Below are 23844 nucleotides of genomic sequence, written 5' to 3' on the forward strand. Positions count from 1 at the left end.
TTGAAATATCCGCTCGTGAGTAACAATTATGGTAGTTTATTTGTAAATATAAAAACTAAAATATGATATTAAAAGCTTGACATAAAAATGAGTTGATTGCACATTATTAGGAATAGTTGCAATTATTTGGTAGATAGAGGTGGAATGAGTGATCAGACACATGCATTGTGTTACAATTGAGCCAATAGGGTTAAAAATAGGAAGGAAAAAGTGAACTGAGTATTAGACTCACCCAGAGACGTTACAAACAGATATTTGCCGAAATGTAATTGATGTCATGTCAGACCAAATTTAACATTCTCGGATGTGCCCTTAAAACAGCAAGCTTATATATATACCTGTAACACCCTTAATGCCACACATGCACAAACTTGCCTCAGTGATTGGGTGATTAGCTGCACACACCTATAATGGATGCCTTATAGCAGTGTATCAATAACATGAAAATATGCTGTAAAAATAGAAATTTAGTGACAAAATAACTTGAGCTACTCAAAATTTGATCACAAAATATGTAAATACAGCTGGAATTAATGTAATGCGCACTTTCAGCACTTCTTAAGGCATCACTAAAATAAACATTGCCCATACAATGAAAGAGCGCAACAGTAGAAGTACATTGGCTACCTTAGTGAAAAAGGAATTTACTGGTTTCCAGGTAAAACCACGACACTGCCCTTTTGACTGCGATTGCTGAAGTTGTTGTTTCGGGTGCACATGTAGTAGTAAGTTCCGGCCTTCAACTTGATAAGTGGTGCTTCATAAGAAGCGGGTGCATTGTCCAGTAGGTTGTTTATAGCTGCCTTCCTTTCCAGACTATTCTGACCACAAGTAGCTGCACTGACACACCTAACAAAAACAGTAGAGAATGAGTGACTACAAACACTCTAACGGATAGTTGAATACAGGTCGTGGTTTGTCAAGTACTTACTTAAAATAGCCAGCGGATGACATGCTGACTGCAAGGTCCTCTGCAGAAAGGCTATTTCCGCCGCTTAAAGCTTCTGACATCCAAATCACTTCACTGTTTTTCCACAATGTTGAGTTTTCATAAGGAACGGGAAAATTCTCTAACAGGTCTGCCATTTCTGCGACATTTGACCGGTCTGTGCCTGCAATGATAGTATTCTCAGTGTCAGCATATACAGTACCAGTACATTCAATAGTGTCAGTATATACAGTACCAGTACATTCAGTAGTGCTAGTATATACAGTACATGACCAGCATTCTCAGCAGTGTGACTATATGCAGTGAAAGTATTTTCAGTTGTGTTGGAATTCTTTGGCACACTGTGACTCAAATAAAACCAGGAAACTAGAACCTGCAGTGTTTTTAAGTTGGTTCCATTTAGTTTCAAATAAGGCTTCGACTCATAATAAACACTCGGATCTACCTTTTCTAACTAAATAAACATTCATTTTCTTTCAACTGAAACGCAATCGAGCACTTGAAAACTATTACATATATTTAAATATCTATGATATACCTCTTCTTCCCTCTCCAGCATCACCAACCTGCCCATCACCAGCTGGGTTGCCATTATTGTGAGTGTTAGAGCCAGTCCACTGAAAGTGGACGAGGTCGTTCTCACCAATCACCAAATTTGTGGGTGCAAAATCATATTCCACAGCTGGGTATACCTGGACATAAAAATCTTAGGCTTACAAATGCCATATATATCGAAGACTAGAGAGATAAGACATATCATATTAATTGAAGACTAGAGAGATTAGACATATCATATTAATTGAAGACTAGAGAGATTAGACATGTCATATTAATTGAAGACTAGAGAGATTAGACATATCATACTAATTGAAGAATAGAGAGATTAGACATATAATATTAATTGAAAAATAGAGAGATAAGACATATCATATTAATTGAAGACTAGAGTGATAAGACATATCATATTAATTGAAGAATAGAGAGATAAAACATGTCATATTAATTGAAGACTAGAGAGAATAGAAATATCATATTAATTGAAGAATAGAGAGATAAGACATATCATATTAATTGAAGAATAGAGAGATAAGACATATTATATTAATTGAAGTCTAGAGTGATAAGACATATCATATTAATTGAAGAATAGAGATATAAAACATGTCATATTAATTGAAGACTAGAGAGATTAGACATATCATATTAATTGAAGAATAGAGAGATAAAACATGTCATGTTAATTGAAGACTAGAGAGATTAGACATCATATTAATTGAAGAATAAAGAGATAAGACATATAATATTAATTGAAGACTAGAGAGATAAGACATACCATAATAATTGAAGACTAGAGAGATTAGACATATCATACTAATTGAAGAATAAAGAGATAAGACATATAATATTAATTGAAGAATAGAGAGATAAAACATGTCATATTAATTGAAGACTAGAGAGATTAGAAATATCATATTAATTGAAAAATAGAGAGATAAGACATATAATATTAATTGAAGAATAGAGAGATAAGACATATCATATTAATTGAAGACTAGAGTGATAAGACATATCATATTAATTGAAGAATAGAGAGATAAAACATGTCATATTAATTGAAGACTAGAGAGATTAGACATATCATATTAATTGAAGAATAGAGAGATAAAACATGTCATATTAATTGAAGACTAGAGAGATTAGACATATCATATTAATTAAAGAGTAGAGAGATAAGACATATAATATTAATTGAAGAATAGAGAGATAAGACATGTCATATTAATTGAAGACTAGAGAGATTAGACATATCATATTAATTGAAGACAAGAGAGATAAGACATACCATAATAATGGAAGACTAGAGAGATTAGACATATCATATTAATTGAAGAATAAAGAGATAAGACATATAATATTAATTGAAGAATAGAGAGATAAGACATGTCATATTAATTGAAGACTAGAGAGATAAGACATATCATATTAATTGAAGACTAGAGAGATAAGACATATCATAATAATTGAAGACTAGAGAGATTGGACATATCATATTAATTGAAGACTAGAGAGATTAGACATGTCATATTAATTGAAGAATAGAGAGATTAGACATATCATATTAATTGAAGAATAGAGAGATTAGACATGTCATATTAATTGAAGACTAGAAAGATAAGACATGTCATATTAATTGAAGACTAGAGAGATTAGACATATCATATTAATTGAAGAATAGAGAGATAAGACATGTCATATTAATTGAAGACTAGAGAGATAAGACATATAATATTAATTGAAGACTAGAGAGATAAGACATATCATAATAATTGAAGAATAGAGAGATTAGACATATCATACTAATTGAAGACTAGAGAGATAAGACATATAATATTAATTGAAGACTAGAGAGATAAGACATATCATAATAATTGAAGAATAGAGAGATTAGACATGTCATATTAATTGAAGACTAGAGAGATAAGACATGTCATATTAATTGAAGACTAGAGAGATTAAACATATCATATTAATTGAAGAATAGAGAGATAAGACATGTCATATTAATTGAAGACTAGAGAGATAAGACATGTCATATTAATTGAAGACTAGAGAGATTAGACATATCATATTAATTGAAGAATAGAGAGATAAGACATGTCATATTAATTGAAGACTAGAGAGATAAGACATATAATATTAATTGAAAACTAGAGAGATAAGACATCATAATAATTGAAGAATAGAGAGATTAGACATATCATATTAATTGAAGACTAGAGAGATAAGACATATAATATTAATTGAAGACTAGAGAGATAAGACATATCATAATAATTGAAGAATAGAGAGGTTAGACATATCATACTAATTGAAGACTAGAGAGATAAGACATATAATATTAATTGAAGACTAGGGAGATAAGACATATCATAATAATTGAAGAATAGAGAGATTAGACATATCATACTAATTGAAGACTAGAGAGATAAGACATATCATATTAGTTGAAGACTTGAGTGATTAGTCATATCATATTAATTGAAGACTAGAGAGATTAGACATATCATATTAATTGAAAACTAGAGAGATAAGACATATTATATTAATTGAAGACTAGAGAGATATATAGAGACAGAATTTAAGCATAGAGTAGAATATCAGTAGCTGAATCAGTCATGGAGTGCTGGATAAACAAATGAAATTACCTGCACGATATTGCCCCTCTTGCCACGCACATTAATGTTATAGATTGTCTGAGAAAGAGCCTCTGCAGGCCGGGGACGAAGTACAAAGGGATGGCTTCTGTCCTGGAAAGTTCTACCAAACTGGGCCGTGTTAATGGCTAGTCTGAGGGCTGTAGTATCAGCCCCGATATCCACATAGGGATTTTGTTGTACAGGAGAAATCGCTCCCTTTCCCCTACAAGTTGATATAAGCAATCGAAATTAACTATTTCAGCATGTCAGAATTTGGGTATAAACACAATCTAATTGTGACTGAAAAAATGATAAACTCACAGGTCTGTGTTGAAGCTGGCATTTGTATTCCAGGGATCGTAATCATCCGTACTTATGTTGTATCTGACAGTGGAAATAAAGAGAGAGCACAATGACAGCAAACAAACTAAATGAACTTTTATATGCAATTAGTATAAAAAAAATGTGATTTCTTAGATATTCTTTTTACTCACAATCCATAATATTTCAACTGCTTGTTAGACAAAAAAAACAAATTGACCTACAATTTAGTATCATTTTTAAAGCACTGATCAGAGACTGCCTTTACGCTATTTAATTGTAGTTATATCATTGTATTTTTTACCTTATGATAGTTTTACAAATTACTTGTGTGTAATGGAAAACCTATCAAATGAGCATCCCAAAATAGTATGATAAGCTATCGATATGGCCTAATTTAATGGCCGACAGGCAAAATCAATATAACTTTCATTGGTACTACGGCAATGGGGTGCCACTACGATTAGACTCTATAAGATGAGTGACAAACAGAATTAATGGCTAAATGGGCAATGACTGGGAGATGATGGGTACATGCCAACAGCATATTTAGCCTCATAACTCATATGCAGACAGCTCATCGCTTATGTACAATCTAGTGAGCGTATCTTGCCCAAATTGATTTACAAAACTAACGCACTCCCAACAAAACAAGATGGAATAATGAACAATAATAATAATGAAAAACATAGTTTTTATAGTAAACTATTCTTCCAATCTCTGTCTGTTATTCTTTAAAATATTTCAAGTTCAAATAATACTTGCTAAAAAGGTAAATAACATTAATTGTCATAAGTAGTGATTCTAAATCCAGCAGGTCAAATGCTTACAAAGAAAATAAAGTTTTTAATATAAAAAATATATACATTACAGTGATAAATCTCTACTTCACACCTCCTCTTTTTACCCACTAAAGGGATGACAGACTTTTGTCACGTCTAAAAGATTCAAACAAATAAAAAGTGAGCCACTAGCTAGATATAAATGCAGAGCTCACCTGAGTCGAAGTGCACAGCGCTTTTCGGTATTGGATGGGAAGTATGGAATAGTCCATCGATAGGTATTGGCAAGACCACCTATGCCATTGCCTAAATGATTAGATCTGCAACAATAATGATTCAAAATGTACAAAGAAAGCAAATAATGATATAAAATACAGCACGCCTTTTATAGACCTATGGATTTTTAACAATATGACATGGCTAGTATACGGAATGTAAATATACTCAGACCTTTGATAGTTATTTCACTTTAATAAAGAGACATGATCTGTATATTGAATATAAATATACTCAGATATTTGGTAGCGATTTCACTTTAATAAAGAGACATGATCTGTGTATTGAATACAAATATACTCAGACATTTGGTAGCGATTTCACTTTAATAAAGAGACGTGATCTGTATATTGAATATAAATATACTCAGACATTTGGTAGCGATTTCACTTTAATAAAGAGACATGATCTGTATATTGAATATAAATATACTCAAACATTTGGTAGTTATTTCACATTGATTAAGAGACATGATCTGTATATTGAATATAAATATACTCAGACCTTTGGTAGTGATTTCACTTTGATAAAGAGACATGATCTGTATATTGAATACAAATATACTGAGACATTTGGTAGCGATTTCACTTTAATAAAGAGACATGATCTGTATATTGAATATAAATATACTCAGACATTTGGTAGTTATTTCACATTGATAAAGAGGCATGATCTGTATATTGAATACAAATATACTCAGACATTTGGTAGCGATTTCACTTTAATAAAGAGGCATGATCTGTATATTGAATACAAATATACTCAGACATTTGGTAGTTATTTCACATTAATAAAGAGACATGATCTGTATATTGAATATAAATATACTCAGACATTTGGTAGCTAGTTCACTTTAATAAAGAGACATGACCTGTATATTGAATACAAATATACTCAGACCTTTGGTAGTTATTTCACATTGATAAATAGACATGATCTGTATATTGAATATAAATATACAGGCCATGTCTCTTTTGTAACTAACTGTCAAAACCTTTGGACAGTTACTTCCCAGAAAATATTCAGGAAAACAACCCATGCTCAGAAAACTCACGTCCTCATAGTTATATATATGAAATGGAGTTTATCAACATAAATCGGTTTGAAAGAAAAGCAACTGCACTGAAATGCTGAATCAATGAACTTATTTGAACTGCAATATATTCATTTAAAGGAAGGGTAGAATGATTTTGTATAGCAAGATACAACAGCATTAAATCCACATTATGCGATGGCTCTCATTATAAATTTATGAGAATTTATTCTGCTAACAAAAACCATAGCAGCAGTATAATTAAATTGTACAGAGAAATAACGAGGCGAGCGGCTCCCAAGGCCCTGTTTGTTGCTAGCGCAGACGATCAACGATTTGATAGCAGTCACACTTTACATATAGAACGATCGTGCAAAAAGCGTTACCACTGCCAGCACGATCGTCCTGCAAAAATCTGCTGGCAGCAGATTTGCACCCCAGAAATAGATCATAATTGGATCGAGCAACTTTAGAAGTTGTTATGAAAGGGTTAACTAAGTGCACTGAAGCGGTATAGAAAGGCAATGTTCCTTGATCAGAGGCTACGTGTGAGAATATTCATTAGAAACGATAAATAACATATGTGAGGTGAGGATTACTCCGAAAACTTGTTTGGACAAAACCTAAAAGCCTCAATAGAACTACACTATGCAAAACAGCCCTACACTATGTACAATGGCACTACACTATGTAAAATAACACTACACTATGTAAAATCATGCTACACTATGTAAAATCATGTTACACTATGTAAAATCATGCTACACTATGTAAAATAACACTAAACCATGTAAAATAGCACTACACTATGTAAAATAGCACTACACTATGTAAAATAACACTACACTATGTAAAATCACACTACACTACGTATTCACTATGTATATAATAAGCTTCAAATGATTTGAAATTTGGTGATTCTACATAGAAGACGGTGCTTAACACTGTAGTGTCAACAGATAGTTTCACTTGAACTGTTCACCTGAATATTACCTAATGGGATCTTTAATTGAGACTTGAATGATAGACAAATTATATCAGGATAAAAAGATAAAAATAAAAACACGCCGGCAAGAAGATATAAAATGCAAGTGATGAATAAGAGACCAAGGAATGGGGCCAAGGAAAAGGTGAATAACGAGACCAACCGGCTCCAAGGAGCTGCCTCACATATTAGTGGAGGAGGCAGCAGAAGACATTCCTCCGTAGGAGAATCAGACTCGTCATAAACATCGAAAGGCACTAACCATCTATATGACAGCTGGTCAGTGCTCTTGCTCTCACAATCAGCCTGATTCGTCAGACCTGAAAAAGCCGAAAGACACATGATAAACGAGGAATGAACCTCCATACAGTTCAATGTGTCTGCAAACTCGAACCTAAAGGCTTCTATCTTTAGCATTTTCAAACACTGAAATAGGTCTAGTAGACATGACTTATTGTGGCTTGCTAAAAAAATCTTCTGGGCTTTTCCACGCTCGATTCCTATCCAATAGACAAGACCAGTCACTAGCCAACTCACATATTTTTAATTGGGTTGCAGATATTTGTGAACAGCATTTCATATATAGAATCAAAGATGTTTTAACCATCTTACAACAAAATTTTGCATAATAAATGTGACAAAAACGACAGCATTTTTAGACGTTCAACACCGTGTGCGTGTAGCTTTGGTATCCTTGACTAAATCAGTGCTAGCTGGAAAGTGTCCATTACTATAGCAATTAAAGCAAGCCATGTGTATCTTATATTAGACAATGTCTTGTAAGTCAGCTATGGAACTGAATTATTATATATGTCAACAGGTATATTATACAGTGGTTATACAGTAGTTTATATAGACGCCGGTCTTGTTCCATTTTGTATATATTTTGTATATATTTTGTATATATTTTGTATATATGGCTCAATCATCTCATACTTTTCAATAAGGATGTCGGCCATAGATGATAGAACTGCCCATCTTAAATTTCTACGTTTGCGATCTTGTTCTGCCGCTTGATGTTCATGATTACCCTCAAGTGTCTCATCATCACAGCATGTAGTTATTGTTTACTTGAGCTCGATAAATCGACAAGTTTTCTGTGCCATATAAGAAAGTTGAAAAAAACCACTGTTCGATACACTTTACACTGATTGAGATACGCTTGTTCTTCCGGTCTCTGCGAAGATATGCAAAGGCAGCACTGGCTTTGCCAATCCTTGCTTGGAGCTTTTCTCGATCCCAGATGTGCTTAAAATGTAGGCGAAGTGTGTGGCTTTAATTAGTGGTTATTGGTTGATGAAGATGTCTTTGGCTTCAGGAGAGTGAAGGAGTTTGATTGGTTGGCACATACGCTATATTTTTTATATTAACCTTCTAGCTAAATAGAGATTCAGCCCTGGCGAAGTTGTCCAGGAGTAGCTGCATGTCAGAGGCATAATGAGCAACCGATGCATTGTCATCAGCAAATAGCATCTCTCGAACCATGTATTGGGTGATACTGGATCTGTTGAAGAAATATGCACTATGTATTGTCTGTTTGTACACAATCTGATGTACATCCTTGAATGCTACATAAATTGTAGCAGCCAGGTAGATGGAAAACGATGTGAAACCTAAGACACAGTCCAACTTTTGTAACACGCTTCAGAGCGAATCTCGTGAAACTATATTTAATGGCTTTTGTAAAATCTATTAATACCGTGCATAGCTCCAAGTTTTGTTCAGTACATTCCTCATGGATTTTACAAAGACTCAAGATCATCATGTCTGTGGTGCTTCATTTCTTCAGAATCCATTTTGAGTTTATGGTAGCATTTGATTACATATCTTATCTAGTCAATTGAGGATGATTCCTCTAAGATCTTCCTCGCAATGAATAGAAGAGAGATCCTTCTATAACTGCTACATTCTTTCCTGCTGCCTTTTTTTAGAATGGGAACATTGTTTATATCTTTCCAGTTCTTGGATATTAGCTCTGATTTCCATATACTGTATTTACAATCAGCATATCATACAGCTTTTTTCTTGCAGTCATAGCACATGTTTTCAAACTTCTGCAAAAATGCCACAAATACCAGGTGCTTCATTGTCTTTTGCAGACTGCATCGCCATTTGGAGTTCCTCTAAATGTGGGACATTGTTCATCTGTTTGTCTGCAGTGGTCACTGAGAGTTGTTTCAGTAAATGTTTATCTACAGTTCCAGGCACATTAAACAGCTGATCAAAGTGTTGGGTAAAGCGTGCCAATATCTCGTCATTGGCTTTTAACACCGTAGTCCTATCATGGGCAAGAGGTTGAGCTGTTTCTCTTCTCTGAGGTTCGTAAACCTCCCTCCGTCCATTGTAAAAAGCCTCTGCTTCTGCTTGTAAAAAGCCTTTTGAGTGCCTCTGCTTTTTCCTCCAATCATTGAGATTTTATTTTATGGGTATACTGTTGCAATTGGTTTCTCCCTTTCGCAAGAAGAGCATTGGCGCGAGTCCTATGTTGTAGTTCATGAGTTTTAGCCTTGTTTCCTTCGTCGATCAGGGTGCTAGGCTTACTATGATTGCTATCAAACCAAACTTGATGTTCTTGCATCAGTTTCTCAACAGCTGATTCTCTGTTGCATAAGTTTAATGTCTTCCATATCTTCCATATCTTGTTATCTCCGATCGCTCTTCTACATAGGGTTTTTCATCGCATATATAGTCCATGTTCTCATCCATCTCCTTCTGAAAATCCTGACAGCACTCAGGGTTTTTCAATTTGTTCACATTTAATTTAGGCATTGGCTTTCCTTTGTTTTTATTTCCTCATGTTATGATCTATTGCACTATCAGCACCTCTTATGACTGGTGTCAAACCGTGCTTTGACCGGAGTGCATCCAGGTAGTTTAGTGATGTTCTTTATGCTTGAAAACAGTGTTTGTGATGACCAGCCCATATTCTGAACAGAAGCTTAGGAGAAGTTTACTGTTTTAGTTGCATTTGCCTGTACCTTGACAAAATAACACTACACTATGTAAGACAGCACTACGCTATGTGAAATAACACTGCACCATGTAAAATAACACTACACCATGTAAAATAGCACTACACTATGTAAAATAACACTACACCATGTAAAATAACACTGCACCATATAAAATAGCACTACGCTATGTAAAATAATACTACACTATGTAAAACAACACTACACTAAGTAAAATAACACTACACTATGTAAAATAACAATATACTATGTAAAATAACACAACAATGTGTAAAATAACACTACACTATGTAAAACAGCACTATACTATGTAAAATAACACTATACTATGTAAAATAACACTACACCATGTAAAATAACACTACACTATGTAAAACAACACTACACTATGTAAAATAATACTATACTATGTAAAATAACACTACACTATGTAAAATAACACTACACCGAGTAAAATAACACTATATTATGTAAAACAGCACTACACTATGTAAAATAACACTACACTAAGTAAAATAACCCTACACTATGTAAAATAACACTACACTATGTAAAATAACACTACACCATGTAAAATAACACTACACTACGTAAAGTAACACTACACTACGTAAAATAACACTACACTATGTAAAATAACACTACACTATGTAAAACAGCACTACACTATGTAAAATAACACTACACTATGTAAAATAACACTATACTATGTAAAATAACACTACACCATGTAAAATAACACTACACTATGTAAAACAGCACTACGCTATGTAAAATAACACTACACTATGTAAAATAATACTATACTATGTAAAATAACACTATACTATGTAAAATAAGTCTACAATATGTAAAACAACACTACACTGCAAAATAACACTACACTATGTAAAATAATACTACACTATGTAAAACAACACTATACTATGTAAAATAACACTATACTATGTAAAATAACACTACACTATGTAAAATAATACTATACTATGTAAAATAACACTATACTATGTAAAATAATACTACACTATGTAAAACAACACTACACTATGTAAAATAACACTACACTATGTAAAATAATACTACACTATGTAAAACAACACTATACTATGTAAAATAACACTATACTATGTAAAATAACACTACACCATGTAAAATAACACTACACTATGTCAAACAGCACTACGCTATGTAAAATAATACTACACTATGTAAAATAAAACTACAATTATGTAAAAATAATATTCTGACAAAATTGCAACACTGTGGTAACCTGAAAAGTCACAGGTGCTAAACATAAAAATGAACAATTTTACTGCCTTTTCATTAGTTCACGATAAAAACCGCTGTAATGGGTTTTTGGCAGATAGAGGTGGGTCTATACATACTGGTATCCTTCTCAAGATAATTGTAGAACTCCACCCAGTTGTGGCCTTCTTGTTCACAGGCAGAAGGATTGTTATATTTTGATGCATGCTTCACCCGGTTAGTACCCGAGTATTGCTCCACACATCGACCATAAGAGCGTACATTGAAACTGTTAGACTTGTAATACCTACAGCAAATACATTAGTGCTAACAAAATATTTACATAAAAACATCATAAAGCGTTGAGAAAGAATTCATCGGCTTCATTCATGAACTATTAATAATTTTGCAAAGGTTTTTAGACATGCTGGCTTATGGAGAAACACATCGGCAAAGAAGCTACTACATCTGACAAGGTTCAAGGATGCATGCGTTTAACATTCCAAAATGAATCAGTCACCAATCCTTATGACTGATTCATCACTCGCTGCAGTCACATCTCCGACATACCTACAGAGGTGAATAGTCATCAGAACCTAGTCACTCCGTGCTGTTCTATATCAGTACTAGTCACCCCATGCTGTTTTATATTAGTTTCCGTGATGTATACTGTTCTATACCAGTTTTAGTGATGTATACTGTTCTATATCAATTATAGTGATGTATACTGTTCTATATCAGTTATAGTGATGTATACTGTTCTATATCAGTTATAGTGATGTATACTGTTCTATATCAGTTATAGTGATGTATACTGTTCTATATCAATTATAGTGATGTATACTGTTCTATATCAATTATAGTGATGTATACTGTTCTATATCAGTTATAATGATGCATAGTGTTCTATATCAGTTGTAGTGATGCATCCTCTATAAGCATATGCAAGCGATCGTAGCTGAATCCTGAATGGTTTAACTAGTAGTCTAATAACTGATAGCAACAAAGCTAACATAATCTTTGATGCTTTTGTTTCTTGACTCGCCAAATTAAAACTCTTTTTAAAGTTTATAGCAGGGGTGCTGAAATGGAGGCCCACGAACCTGATCAGACCCTCCAGCTGTTTTTATCAAGCCCCCAGCTGTTTTAATTTTTTTTTAAATGTTTTGCAATTTTTAAAGAGTTTGTTTGACAATGCACTATTTTTATTGTATCAGTAGTAATTATTAGTTATCTGGAATAACCTGACCAGCATTATTGACAATACTGAAGTTTAGTTTTGCATTAGTGTGGGGGATTTTTCAGCATAAGTTGTTTGATTAGAGAATATCCAAAAGTCCTCCTTTGAGATTGGTTCAACTTTTGTTTTTTACCTACAGGGGATTTCCTAGCTTACATTTTCAGAACTTCTACTATCATTAATGACTTAAAAAAATAATTTATAAGCAATCATGGATCAGAGATTAGTAGACAGAGAATACCGACATTCTAATCCAGACTGGACTACACAATTATTTTTTTATCAAGTAAAAGGGAAACCTATATGTTTGATATGCAATAATTCAGTTGCTGTTAACAAGGTAGCAAATGTCAAAAAGAATTACACTCAAATCCATCCTGACTATGACGGAAGATTTCTTTCAGGTACAGCTAGGAGGCTAGAACAGCTTGATAGACTAACAAGGGAGGCTAATGGACAAATGGCTACGATGAGGGGAGCTACAAGGTTGTAACAAAGAACAGCTACTGTTGGGTATCAGATTTGTTATAAAATTGCCAAGGCAATGGCTCCATACAGCCACAGCGAACTGTTCAAAGAATGCATGGTTTCAACCGTTCAAGCATTCTACCCTGAAAAGCAAGATATTCAGCAAGCTGTTCAGTCAGCACCACTGTCTAGAAATACATGTACATGACGGCTAGAAGCTATTGCCAATCATGTGACTGAAGGTGTCATATATAACTTGAACAGGAGTGAATCATTTTCCGTTGCAGAGATGAGAGTACTGACATAAACGATGTTGCTCAGCTGAGTGTGTTTGTTCGGTATTATCTCAACAACAAGTTTAGTGAGGACCTTGCAGCAGTTATTCCAATGACAGAACGCACGACTGGAGAAGATATATATCAGGCATTCAAGGCTTACATGAACTCCCATAAAGTGTCAATGCATAAGACAATATCTGTAACAACAGATGGTGCCCCAGCTATTGTGGGTGTATATTCTGGTTTTGTTAATCACCTGAAAGATAACAATCTTCAGATGATTGCATTTCTTTGTATCATACACGAAATCATTCTCTGTGCACAACTGAAAGATGAATATGGAAGTCTTATGCTGGACATAATAAAACTAATAAACTTTCTCAGATCAAAATCATCTTTAGGACACCGCCAGCTTAGAATCATCTTTAGGACACCGCCAGCTTAGAATCATCTCTAGGACACCGCCAGCTTAGAATCATCTCTAGGACACCGCCAGCTTAGAATCATCTCTAGGACACCGCCAGCTTAGAATCATCTCTAGGACACCGCCAGCTTAGAATCATCTCTAGGACACCGCCAGCTTAGAATCACCTCTAGGGCACCGCCAGCTTAGCATCATCTCTAGGACACCACCAGATTAGAATCATCTCTAGGACACCGCCAGCTTAGAATCATCTCTAGGACACCGCCAGCTTAGAATCATCTCTAGGACACCGCCAGCTTAGAATCATCTCTAGGACACCGCCAGCTTAGAATCATCTCTAGGACACCGCCAGCTTAGAATCATCTCTAGGACACCGCCAGCTTAGAATCATCTCTAGGACACCGCCAGCTTAGAATCATCTCTAGGACACCGCCAGCTTAGAAACATTCTACAGGAGTCTGATTCTCAGTATGATGAATTGTTAGTACACAACAATGTCAGGTTAGTACCATATTGCTATCTTCGAATTATATTTGACAAACTTATTTTCATTACATTATGATGAGGTAAAAAAGCACTGCAAAAGTTGTGAATATCGTCAATCATTTTTAATATACAATGTACTTTAATGTACTTGTGCAGATGGCTGAGTAAGAGTAGAGCTTTGCAAAAAGTATGGTCTGTGAAACAGCATATTGAGCAGTTTCTTACTGAGATCGGAGGAGATGCAGCAGAACAATTTTTAGAGATTCTCAGATCGAAGCATTCACTGAGAGTCATGGCTCTTCTGACAGACATTGGCCCATCTGAATGACCTAAATTTGAAGTTGCAGGGCAAAGGTCGTAATGTGGTAGAATTCTGGCAGACAGTAACATCTTATAAAGACAAGCTCCACTGCTTTTACGAGGACATAAACAGTGATTTGAACCACTTTCCAATCATCAGAGAGTTTGTGAATAGTCGTGATGATGTTGTGGAGCTCACAGCAGTACCCGCTTTTCTCATTGATGTTTCTTCAGAGATGGAGCGTCGCTTTGATGCCTTTGATAGTATCAATGGCATTATTGAGCTAGTTGCATGCCCATTTCAGGCACATTAGCTTTGGAAAGCTCAAGTTGATAACTTTCCTCGTTCAGACAGTTGTGGCAGAAATAGAGCTGTGTGATTTAAAGGCAGATATACTGGCTAAAGCTCAATTTGCTGGGCAAACTATTGTAGGGTTCTGAGTGCAACCTGCTGTACAGGAGAAGTATCCTATGCTACGCAATATGGTGGTGCACTTACTTACTTTCTTTGGTACAACTTACCTGTGTGAATATATGTGTTCTTTGCTGACATTTATAAAAAGTAGGTTTTGGAGTGTACTGACAGAAGAACACACTCAACAGCTCTTAGCCAGAGCAGTAACCAAAGATAAACCAGATAATGCAGCAGTAGCTGCAAAGCAAACTCACTTCCATGTGTTTCATTAACATTACAGATACTTCTTCTGCACAGTAGATTTTGTTGAGAATAAACCTACATATGTTATTATGTTACACCTTGTTACTTTCATGTTTATGTTCATGTATATATATTTACTTACACATTACTTAAAATACACATACACATACCTGTACATCTATACAGCTATATTCATGCCTGGCCTTCCTGATAAGGCCAGCTTACCTGTTTGGCCACCCACCAAAAGTATTTGGGCACCACTGGTTTATAGCATGACTAGCTGCATTACCCGCCTACAGGAACAGATTCACGTGCAGCATAAGGTTTATTGAGAGTTGTCTTTCATACTATAAAACAACTCCAAATATGCAGTCTACTGAAATCGTTGTCCTGATCAGAGTATGCATGCACATAAACATGTCAATGTTGGGGAGAACAATGGAAATCTGCAATGTGTCTTACAGCTAGATGTGTGTAAAATCTAATAAATATTCTAGATTCATGCATCCGTTCATACCCGTCTATAATTGCAGTTGACAATCGCGCACTTCTGCTGCTGAGCCCCCTCCTCGGCTGACCAGTCTTTACCCGCCGAGCAGTTGACAATCGCACTCTTGCACTCGCAATCAATCGCTTCGCAATCAATCGCTTCGCAATCAATCGCCTTGCAATCAATCGGCCCGCACCCGCTTCGCAATCAATCGCCTTGCACTCTCCTCGCAATCAATGGCCTTGCACTCTCCTCGCAATCAATTGCCTTGCAATCAATCGCCTCGCACTCGCCTTGCAATCACCTCGCACTTGCCTTGCAATCTCCTCCCACTCGCCTCGCAATCAATTGCCTCGCACTCAATCGCCTCGCACTCGTCTTGCAATCAATCACCTTGTTATTTAACATATAACAACATTTGCCATTCTACATAAAACAACTCGAAAGGTTTTCAAACTTAATTTTTCAAACAACTTTTAAACTTCATATCATGAGAAAAATGTTTCGTGCAGGTCAAATAAATTTAAAAATAAAACGACTATAAAAGGTTTAGATGTAACAGTGAAATAATTAGCAAGTAATAGCTAAATTGAGTCTGTTTTGCTACGATTACAATATGAGATGATTCGGTAATAATACAATTAATACGAACTGAGAAAACAAAATAAAATTCGTGAATATGTTGAATTAATGATAACAATTCTTGCATAGAAGTGTGTGTATAAAAAAAGTTACTGTTCCACCAACAGCTATCCATCAAAACTCTGAATACGACGATACTGGTTCGGCGATATGTTATGTAAAAATAAAATGTTGTAGTGTCTTTGTCTTATCGAAGGTGAGAGAATCTAGATGTCATTCCTACTCGTGATAATACAATCGTCCGCGTGAAAAGTAGTGACCTTAACAGCGATTTAGCAATTGAACCTTAAGAAAAGCCAGAAATAGAGGTTCACAAAAACGGCATCGTGTTTCATAGAGTTAATAAAATTTAATCGCCTAATTCTAATATCGAGAGAGTCTATTGTCGATATCGTTTTGCCAAAAACGAATCAGCCCTAATACGTCGAGGACAAAAAAGCATCGTGTGTCATGAAGCTAAAAGAAAGTACATGAGTTGTAAGTATTACGTCATTTTTGTGTAAAAACCGCAAACGATGAATAGATTATGTATAGAGGCGCACTAACCGAAGATTCTCATTAATGCGCCCTAGATATCTAGTAGCGGCTAGTAGTCCGAAAAGTACGGTACCCTATAAAGCGGACAGACAGATAGACAGACGATTGCCCTTTATATAGTAGATGAAATAGCGCATGTTGGTAGGGCAAAGCTTGATAAAAAGTACTTACTCGCAAAGAGACGTGTTATCTGTGAGAATGGCGATATCTATCCAGGGAGTGGGGTGCCAGTAGGGGTAGTAATCACGTTCCTCTGGGCACTCATATGCATAACGATTGTCTCCAGGGTTTTGCCTGGTGTATGTGGCAGCGCTCACTCCATCACCATTATTTCTCTTCAATTTCTGATCAGCAGTAAAGAGGCCTAAAGCAATAAAGGTCCTCCGTAAATACTCGGTATAAAACCTGACAACCGTCACTAGCAACTCCATGTTACTTGACAGTCTAGTAACGGTGAACCTGGTTGTGATCCAACAGAGGTGAGTGACCAAATGTAGGCATGGTAGAGTGTAGTGACAAATCAGGTAGAGCACAACTTTTAATATGCAATAGTGCTACAGAAAAATAAAATATTTTTGAATAAAAGTGTCTCGGGAAGCTTTGTAATGGGAACCATCTGACAAGACACAAATCATAGAACAATATTCATATACATTATCGATAAGATTTGATAATGCCCTAGATAATCATGTGACAGGAAGCACACGTCTCACCTTTATTTCTTTCCCTTGTGTAGCAGCTGTCATACCATTCCCATGGCTCATTCAGACCTCGATCTCTTTTCACATTCCCATTTTTCCTATTCTCTTTCTGGTTGTAATTCTCAGTTGCTCCCTGAGGCCCATTGTAATCCTGTGTCTGAGTAGATGTGCCAGCTCTAATTTTGTCATCATCAGCTAAAACAAACAAATCCAGTCAAACTTTCATACAGATTCTATATGATAGTCTAATAGTAGTTAGTACCTTCTATCAGACTCCATACAGACTCTATATGATAGTCTAATAGTAGTTAATACCTCCTATCAGACCCTATACCGACTCTATATGACAGTCTAATAGTAGTTAGTACCTTCTATCAGACCCCATACAGACTCTATATGACAGTCTGATTTTAGGAAGCAAAAGTGAATTGACATTTATCTAAAGAGAGATTGCGTAATGTTGAAGGTTTAAAACCACAACCAATCAGGAGAGGAATCAATTTTTGAGCTTTTTTATCTCACATCTGAATTCATCTGAATTGCTCACATTATATGACTTGAGTTAGCAGATCACTGCTAGTTGTAATATTATATGACTTGAGTTAGTAGACCACTGCTAGTTGTAATATTATATGACTTGAGTTAGTAGACCACTGCTAGTTGTAATATTATATGACTTGAGTTAATAGACCCCTGCTAGTTGTAATATTATATGACTTGAGTTAGTAGACCACTGCTAGTTGTAATATTATATGACTTGAGTTAATAGACTACTGCTAGTTGTAACACTATATGACGTGAGTTAATAGACTACTGCTAGTTGTAATACTATATGACGTGAGTTAATAGACCACTGCTAGCTTTAGAACATTAGGAGGTAGAGACTGTCAGGTGATGCACACTTACATGCAGAAATAGATTCCTCTTGACACATAAACTGTAGCACCAACTGGCAGTTCTGCTTGTGTGGATCCTCATCTTCGCTGCCCCCACACCCATGTTGATTTGTCCATTCAACATCAAGGTAACTGTTACCTCCACCACTCATGAAATATTTCTGCAAATAAAGTTTTAGTTAAAAATTCTGATATTCAGGATGTGCTAAAATCAACTGCGACACAGCATGAGCTGTGTCGCAGTTGATTTTGTGTCGCAGTTGATTTTGTGTCACTGGTTATTGAGGTGCATAAACTCTTATCAGACACTGATAGGAGTTTTACATACATTTATCATAAATATGTTTGCTAAATATGTATAAACATCTGTATACAGACACACAGTCATTATATATATATAATGACATATTATAATATGTCATTATATATATATAATGACATATTACAATAAATATAAATAATATATATTATAAATAAATATATATATTATATATATAAATAATATATATTAGTTCTTAGTATGATACATTTGGATATATATATATATATATAGTAACTAAAAGCAGGTGCAAAAGCATATAAAAAGAGAACTCTACACTAAAAACCTAGAAGATACTTAGTGGAGTACGAAATATTTGAAAAAAATATTAAAAAGAAAGTAAACTTTTAGTAATTGCACTACAAATTTGTTTCGTGCGATGCACTCATCAGACACAGTTTAGTACAACCGCGTCTGATGAGCATCGCACGAAACAAAATTGTAGCGCAATTACTAAAAGTTTACTTTCTTCTTAATATTTTTCCAAATATATATATATCTCATTTTTACATATTATATATATATATATAAATCTCAAATTTCATGTGTCTGTTTGCATGTCCTTCGGTATTTCTGGCTATAGCTATTAAAATCTTGGAATTAAAATCTTGTATCATGCTGGATTTGAACTCACGAAGCTTGCAACCACAAGGTTATAATGAATTTTCTAACCACGAGTCTACCAAGGCTCTTACGATTCATAGCTCTTACTATATACTGTATAGACCCTTTTCCTGATTTCACACGCTAAATGACGTATTAATTGAAACTCTATTAACTCTATGAAACACGATGCTTTTTCATGTTTTTGCGAACTTCTATTTTCGGTTTTTCGTGAGGTTCAATTGCTAAATCAATTTAAGCTAATACTTTTCACACCGACAATTGTATTCGATATTCGATATTGTATGTATGTGTATTGTATGTATGTATGTATTGTATGTATGTATGTATGTATGATATCGAGTAGGAATAGCCTCTACATTCTCTCTCCGTTCAGTCAAAGACATTCCGATATCTCATTTTTACATTTGTACCAGTATCGAGAGGTACCAGATCGTCATATTCAAAGTTTTGATGGATAGCTTCTGCTGGAACAGTAACCTTTTTTATACAAACAGTTCTATTCACGAATCGTCCTTATTAATTCAACATATTCAGAATTTTTATTTTGTTTCCTCGGTTTGTATTAATTGCATCATTCTTAAATCATCTTTTATTGTAATAGGAGCAAAACACACTTAACTTAGCTATTACTTGCTAATTATTTCACATTTACATCTAAACCTTTTTATAGTTGTTTTTTGTTTGTTTCTTAATTTATTTGACCTGCACAACACTTTTTCCTCATGATATTAATTATATATGATAGTAAATATATAAATTAAGAGAAAAATAAAAACAACTGCAAAGGTTTTAAAACTTTGTCAAACAACTGTAACTTACAAACTTCATATCATGAAAAAAATGTTTTGTGCAGGTCAAATAAATTAAAAATAAATAAGACAACTAAAACTAAGACAAGGTCAAATAAACTGAAAAAAATAAAACAAATATAAAAGGGTTTAAATGAAAATGTGGAATAATTAGTAAGTAACAGCTAAATTAAGTCTGTTTTGCCACGATTACAATAAAAGATGATTTGGTAATGATACAATTAATACCGGTGAGAAAACAAAATAAAAATCGTGAATATGTTGAATTAATAATAACAATTCTTGCATAGAAGTGTGTGTAAAAAAGGTTACTGTTCCAGCAGAAACTATCCATCAAAACTTTGAATACGACAATACCGGTACTTCTTCATACTGATACAAATGTAAAAATGAGATATCGTACTGTCTTTACCTGACCGAACGGAGAGAGAAAGTCGAGGCTCTTCCAACGGAGATGATACAAATATCCGCGTGAAAAGAATTGGCCTTGACCGCAATATAGCAATTGAACTTAATGAAAAACCGAAAATAGAGGTTTAAGAAATTACGAAAAAGCATCGTGTTTCATAGAGTTAATAGAATTCATAGAGTTTCAAATAATACATCATTTAACTTGTGCAGACGCAATACGGTATATGATAACGTCTTTGAGTGCTCAAACTCTACGGTTTCTGGTAAGAGATAAGAACTTGAGAACACATTACCAACCACAGGGGTGAGAAAACAATTTATATAAATACATGTATGTATATATATATATATAACTGTATAATACAACTGTATAATATATACATGTATATATACATGTATATATATAACTGACAAATATTTAACCTTGTTTGACGTCTGGCAACTTACCATTTGATACTGCTTAGCGTCATTAGCTCCAGCTGGGTCGCTTCCGGCATCACCTACATTGTATCCTCCACGATTGTTATTCTGCAATATTCACAATTCACCCAGTCTAAAGGCTAATCCTTTGCTGCACATTTTTGGGTTTGGAGACAAAGTTCCCTCTTTACCCCAAGATCTTAAAGGTTGACTAGCAACAAAATTCACATTACAGTTATTTGATATGAAAAGATTCACCTTGTCTTACTATGTTGTGTTGTAGGTGCAAAATATGTGGAAATGTGATTACAAGCTCTTAAAAGCTAAAAAACGAACAGAAAATCGCAGCCACACGAGACCGCCGCGGTTTGGATTCTCTTTCCAAAATGGCTCAAATGTGATGAAGTTGTGAGAGATGATTTCTGTTTACACTTTCTTGCTACTTGGTCCGTCGAAATATTTTCACAAATATACTTCACGCATTCAATAAAACCATATCTATTGTTCTTACGCGCTATTTTATCGTCATTGTAATGCTGTCACTTTTAGCACTGATATCTTATAACTCACCGTAAAAAATCGTTAAACTTTTTAACTTTAGCTCGAAGGAGTACATATCATTGTCTGATAATCATGACGAGCCTGTTGGTCACCTGTGATAATCGAAAAGGGCTGCAAAAATTATTTGCGAAGTATTGGGTCATATGATCAGAGAACGACTTGACGATTGAATATTGCTGAAACAAAACTGTAAAGTAGCGAGCATCTATATTTGATACGGGGTCTTCGGTAAAACCCGAAGTGTTTGTCATAAACTAGTACTACGATAAGTTTTATATTGAGCTTTGTATTGGCCTTTCAATTCACGTGAGAACATACGTGACAAAACGATAAGCAAACTGTCATGACTACGTCAGAGAAATAAAGAGATTCCAATCTACGGCCGCTTTTCGTTTTGGAGCTTTTAAGAGCTTGTAATCACATTTCCACATATTTGGCACCTAAAACACAACAGAGTAACAATTATATATATATATAGAAGATATATATATATAATATGTAAAAATGAGATATATATATATTTGGAAAAATATTAAGAAGAAAGTAAACTTTTAGTAATTGCGTTACAATTTTGTTTCGTGCGATGCTCATCAGATGCGGTTGTACTAAACTGTGTCTGATGAGTGCATCGCACGAAACAAATTTGTAGTGCAATTACTAAAAGTTTACTTTCTTCTTAATATTTTTTTCAAATATTCCGTACTCCACTAAGTATCTTATATATGGTGAATCTTTTGATACCAAATAACTGTAATGTGAATTTTGTTGCAAGTCAACCTTTAAGATCTTACTAGCTAGTGAAGCAGAAACTGCCCATTAATGTCTTGCTAGCTTACAACGAAATGGTAATGGCTATTGACAAAACCATTACAGTGAAAAACAGTATACAGAACCTATCCACAATTCTTATAGTTCAGCCACAAAATGTATGAGACAAGAAAATATTATTCAGACATAAGTTGTGCTCAATTTCTGCATAAGAGTCTGAAAGTCTGCGTTAGATTTCACTGTTTACTACTTACCTGAGAGTCAAACATACGATTAGCATTATTTCTGTTAGCAGATTGTTCATTGATGCGGTTGTTGCTGCCACGAGGAATATGTAAATAGATGTCAGCTGCTGCCATTTGCATAAGTAGCAAAATTATCCACATCAAACGGCCCGTCATATTTATCGCAAATCTAAAAAGAATAGTAGAGAGCTAGATATAACAAGACAAAATTCTGACATTCTAAAAAAGTAATTGAAGAAAATGAAACGGTTTTCAGTTGGTTCAAAAAGTTTTAAGTATTCCATATTAGAGAAGAAAAAAATTGCATTTTCTTTACTATTTGCGCAGTTGTGAATAGTGAAATGTATTGTATATGTGAAGTCTAGTTTTTAAACTGGACTCGCCTTTCTAATCAAGTATGCTTTTATCTATTGATGTTCATGCAAACGCTTTCAACAGATGCCATAGCGCAAGTGCAAAGTTTTGTCCAATCCATTATATTTTATAATCCACATTATCATTATCTTATACTCATGAACATGCATTCACTAATGAAGATGATAAAATCTCATCTCATCTCAGCACACCAAATCATGCAAATGGTAATGCATTTGGGATGGAGTGCAAGAATGCATAGATTAAATGCGTATTAACTGGAAAGAGACCATGAATAACATTGAATAAAATACTATATATCAACTGTCAACACTTTACCTAAATTTTTCAAAAATACAAATAGAGAGTTCCTTGTATTTTTACAAGAGGAACATTATCTATAATATTATGGTACCAAACATGATTGCAATATACACAGCATATACTAGT

The 23844-nt window shown here is 34.5% G+C and overlaps 1 protein-coding gene across 1 annotated transcript; it reads right to left on the minus strand.

Annotated features, from left to right (window-relative positions):
* Window positions 1-20: 20 nt before the first annotated feature.
* On the minus strand, window positions 21-23204 carry LOC137385835 (protein DD3-3-like). The gene is made up of 13 exons (XM_068072409.1): window positions 23050-23204; window positions 21494-21574; window positions 18891-19041; window positions 17997-18179; window positions 17455-17647; window positions 11901-12067; window positions 7707-7863; window positions 5465-5569; window positions 4468-4530; window positions 4156-4369; window positions 1488-1641; window positions 932-1112; window positions 21-849 (listed from the first exon to the last, which is right to left on the minus strand). Exons 1-13 carry the CDS (start codon window positions 23194-23196, stop codon window positions 645-647), a joined length of 2001 nt encoding a protein of 666 aa, XP_067928510.1. The 5' UTR covers window positions 23197-23204; the 3' UTR covers window positions 21-644.
* Between the last annotated feature and the right edge of the window lie 640 nt (window positions 23205-23844).

The sequence above is a fragment of the Watersipora subatra genome, chromosome 1, assembly GCF_963576615.1.
Source record: "Watersipora subatra chromosome 1, tzWatSuba1.1, whole genome shotgun sequence".
Classification (NCBI taxonomy): Eukaryota; Metazoa; Bryozoa; class Gymnolaemata; order Cheilostomatida; family Watersiporidae; genus Watersipora; species Watersipora subatra.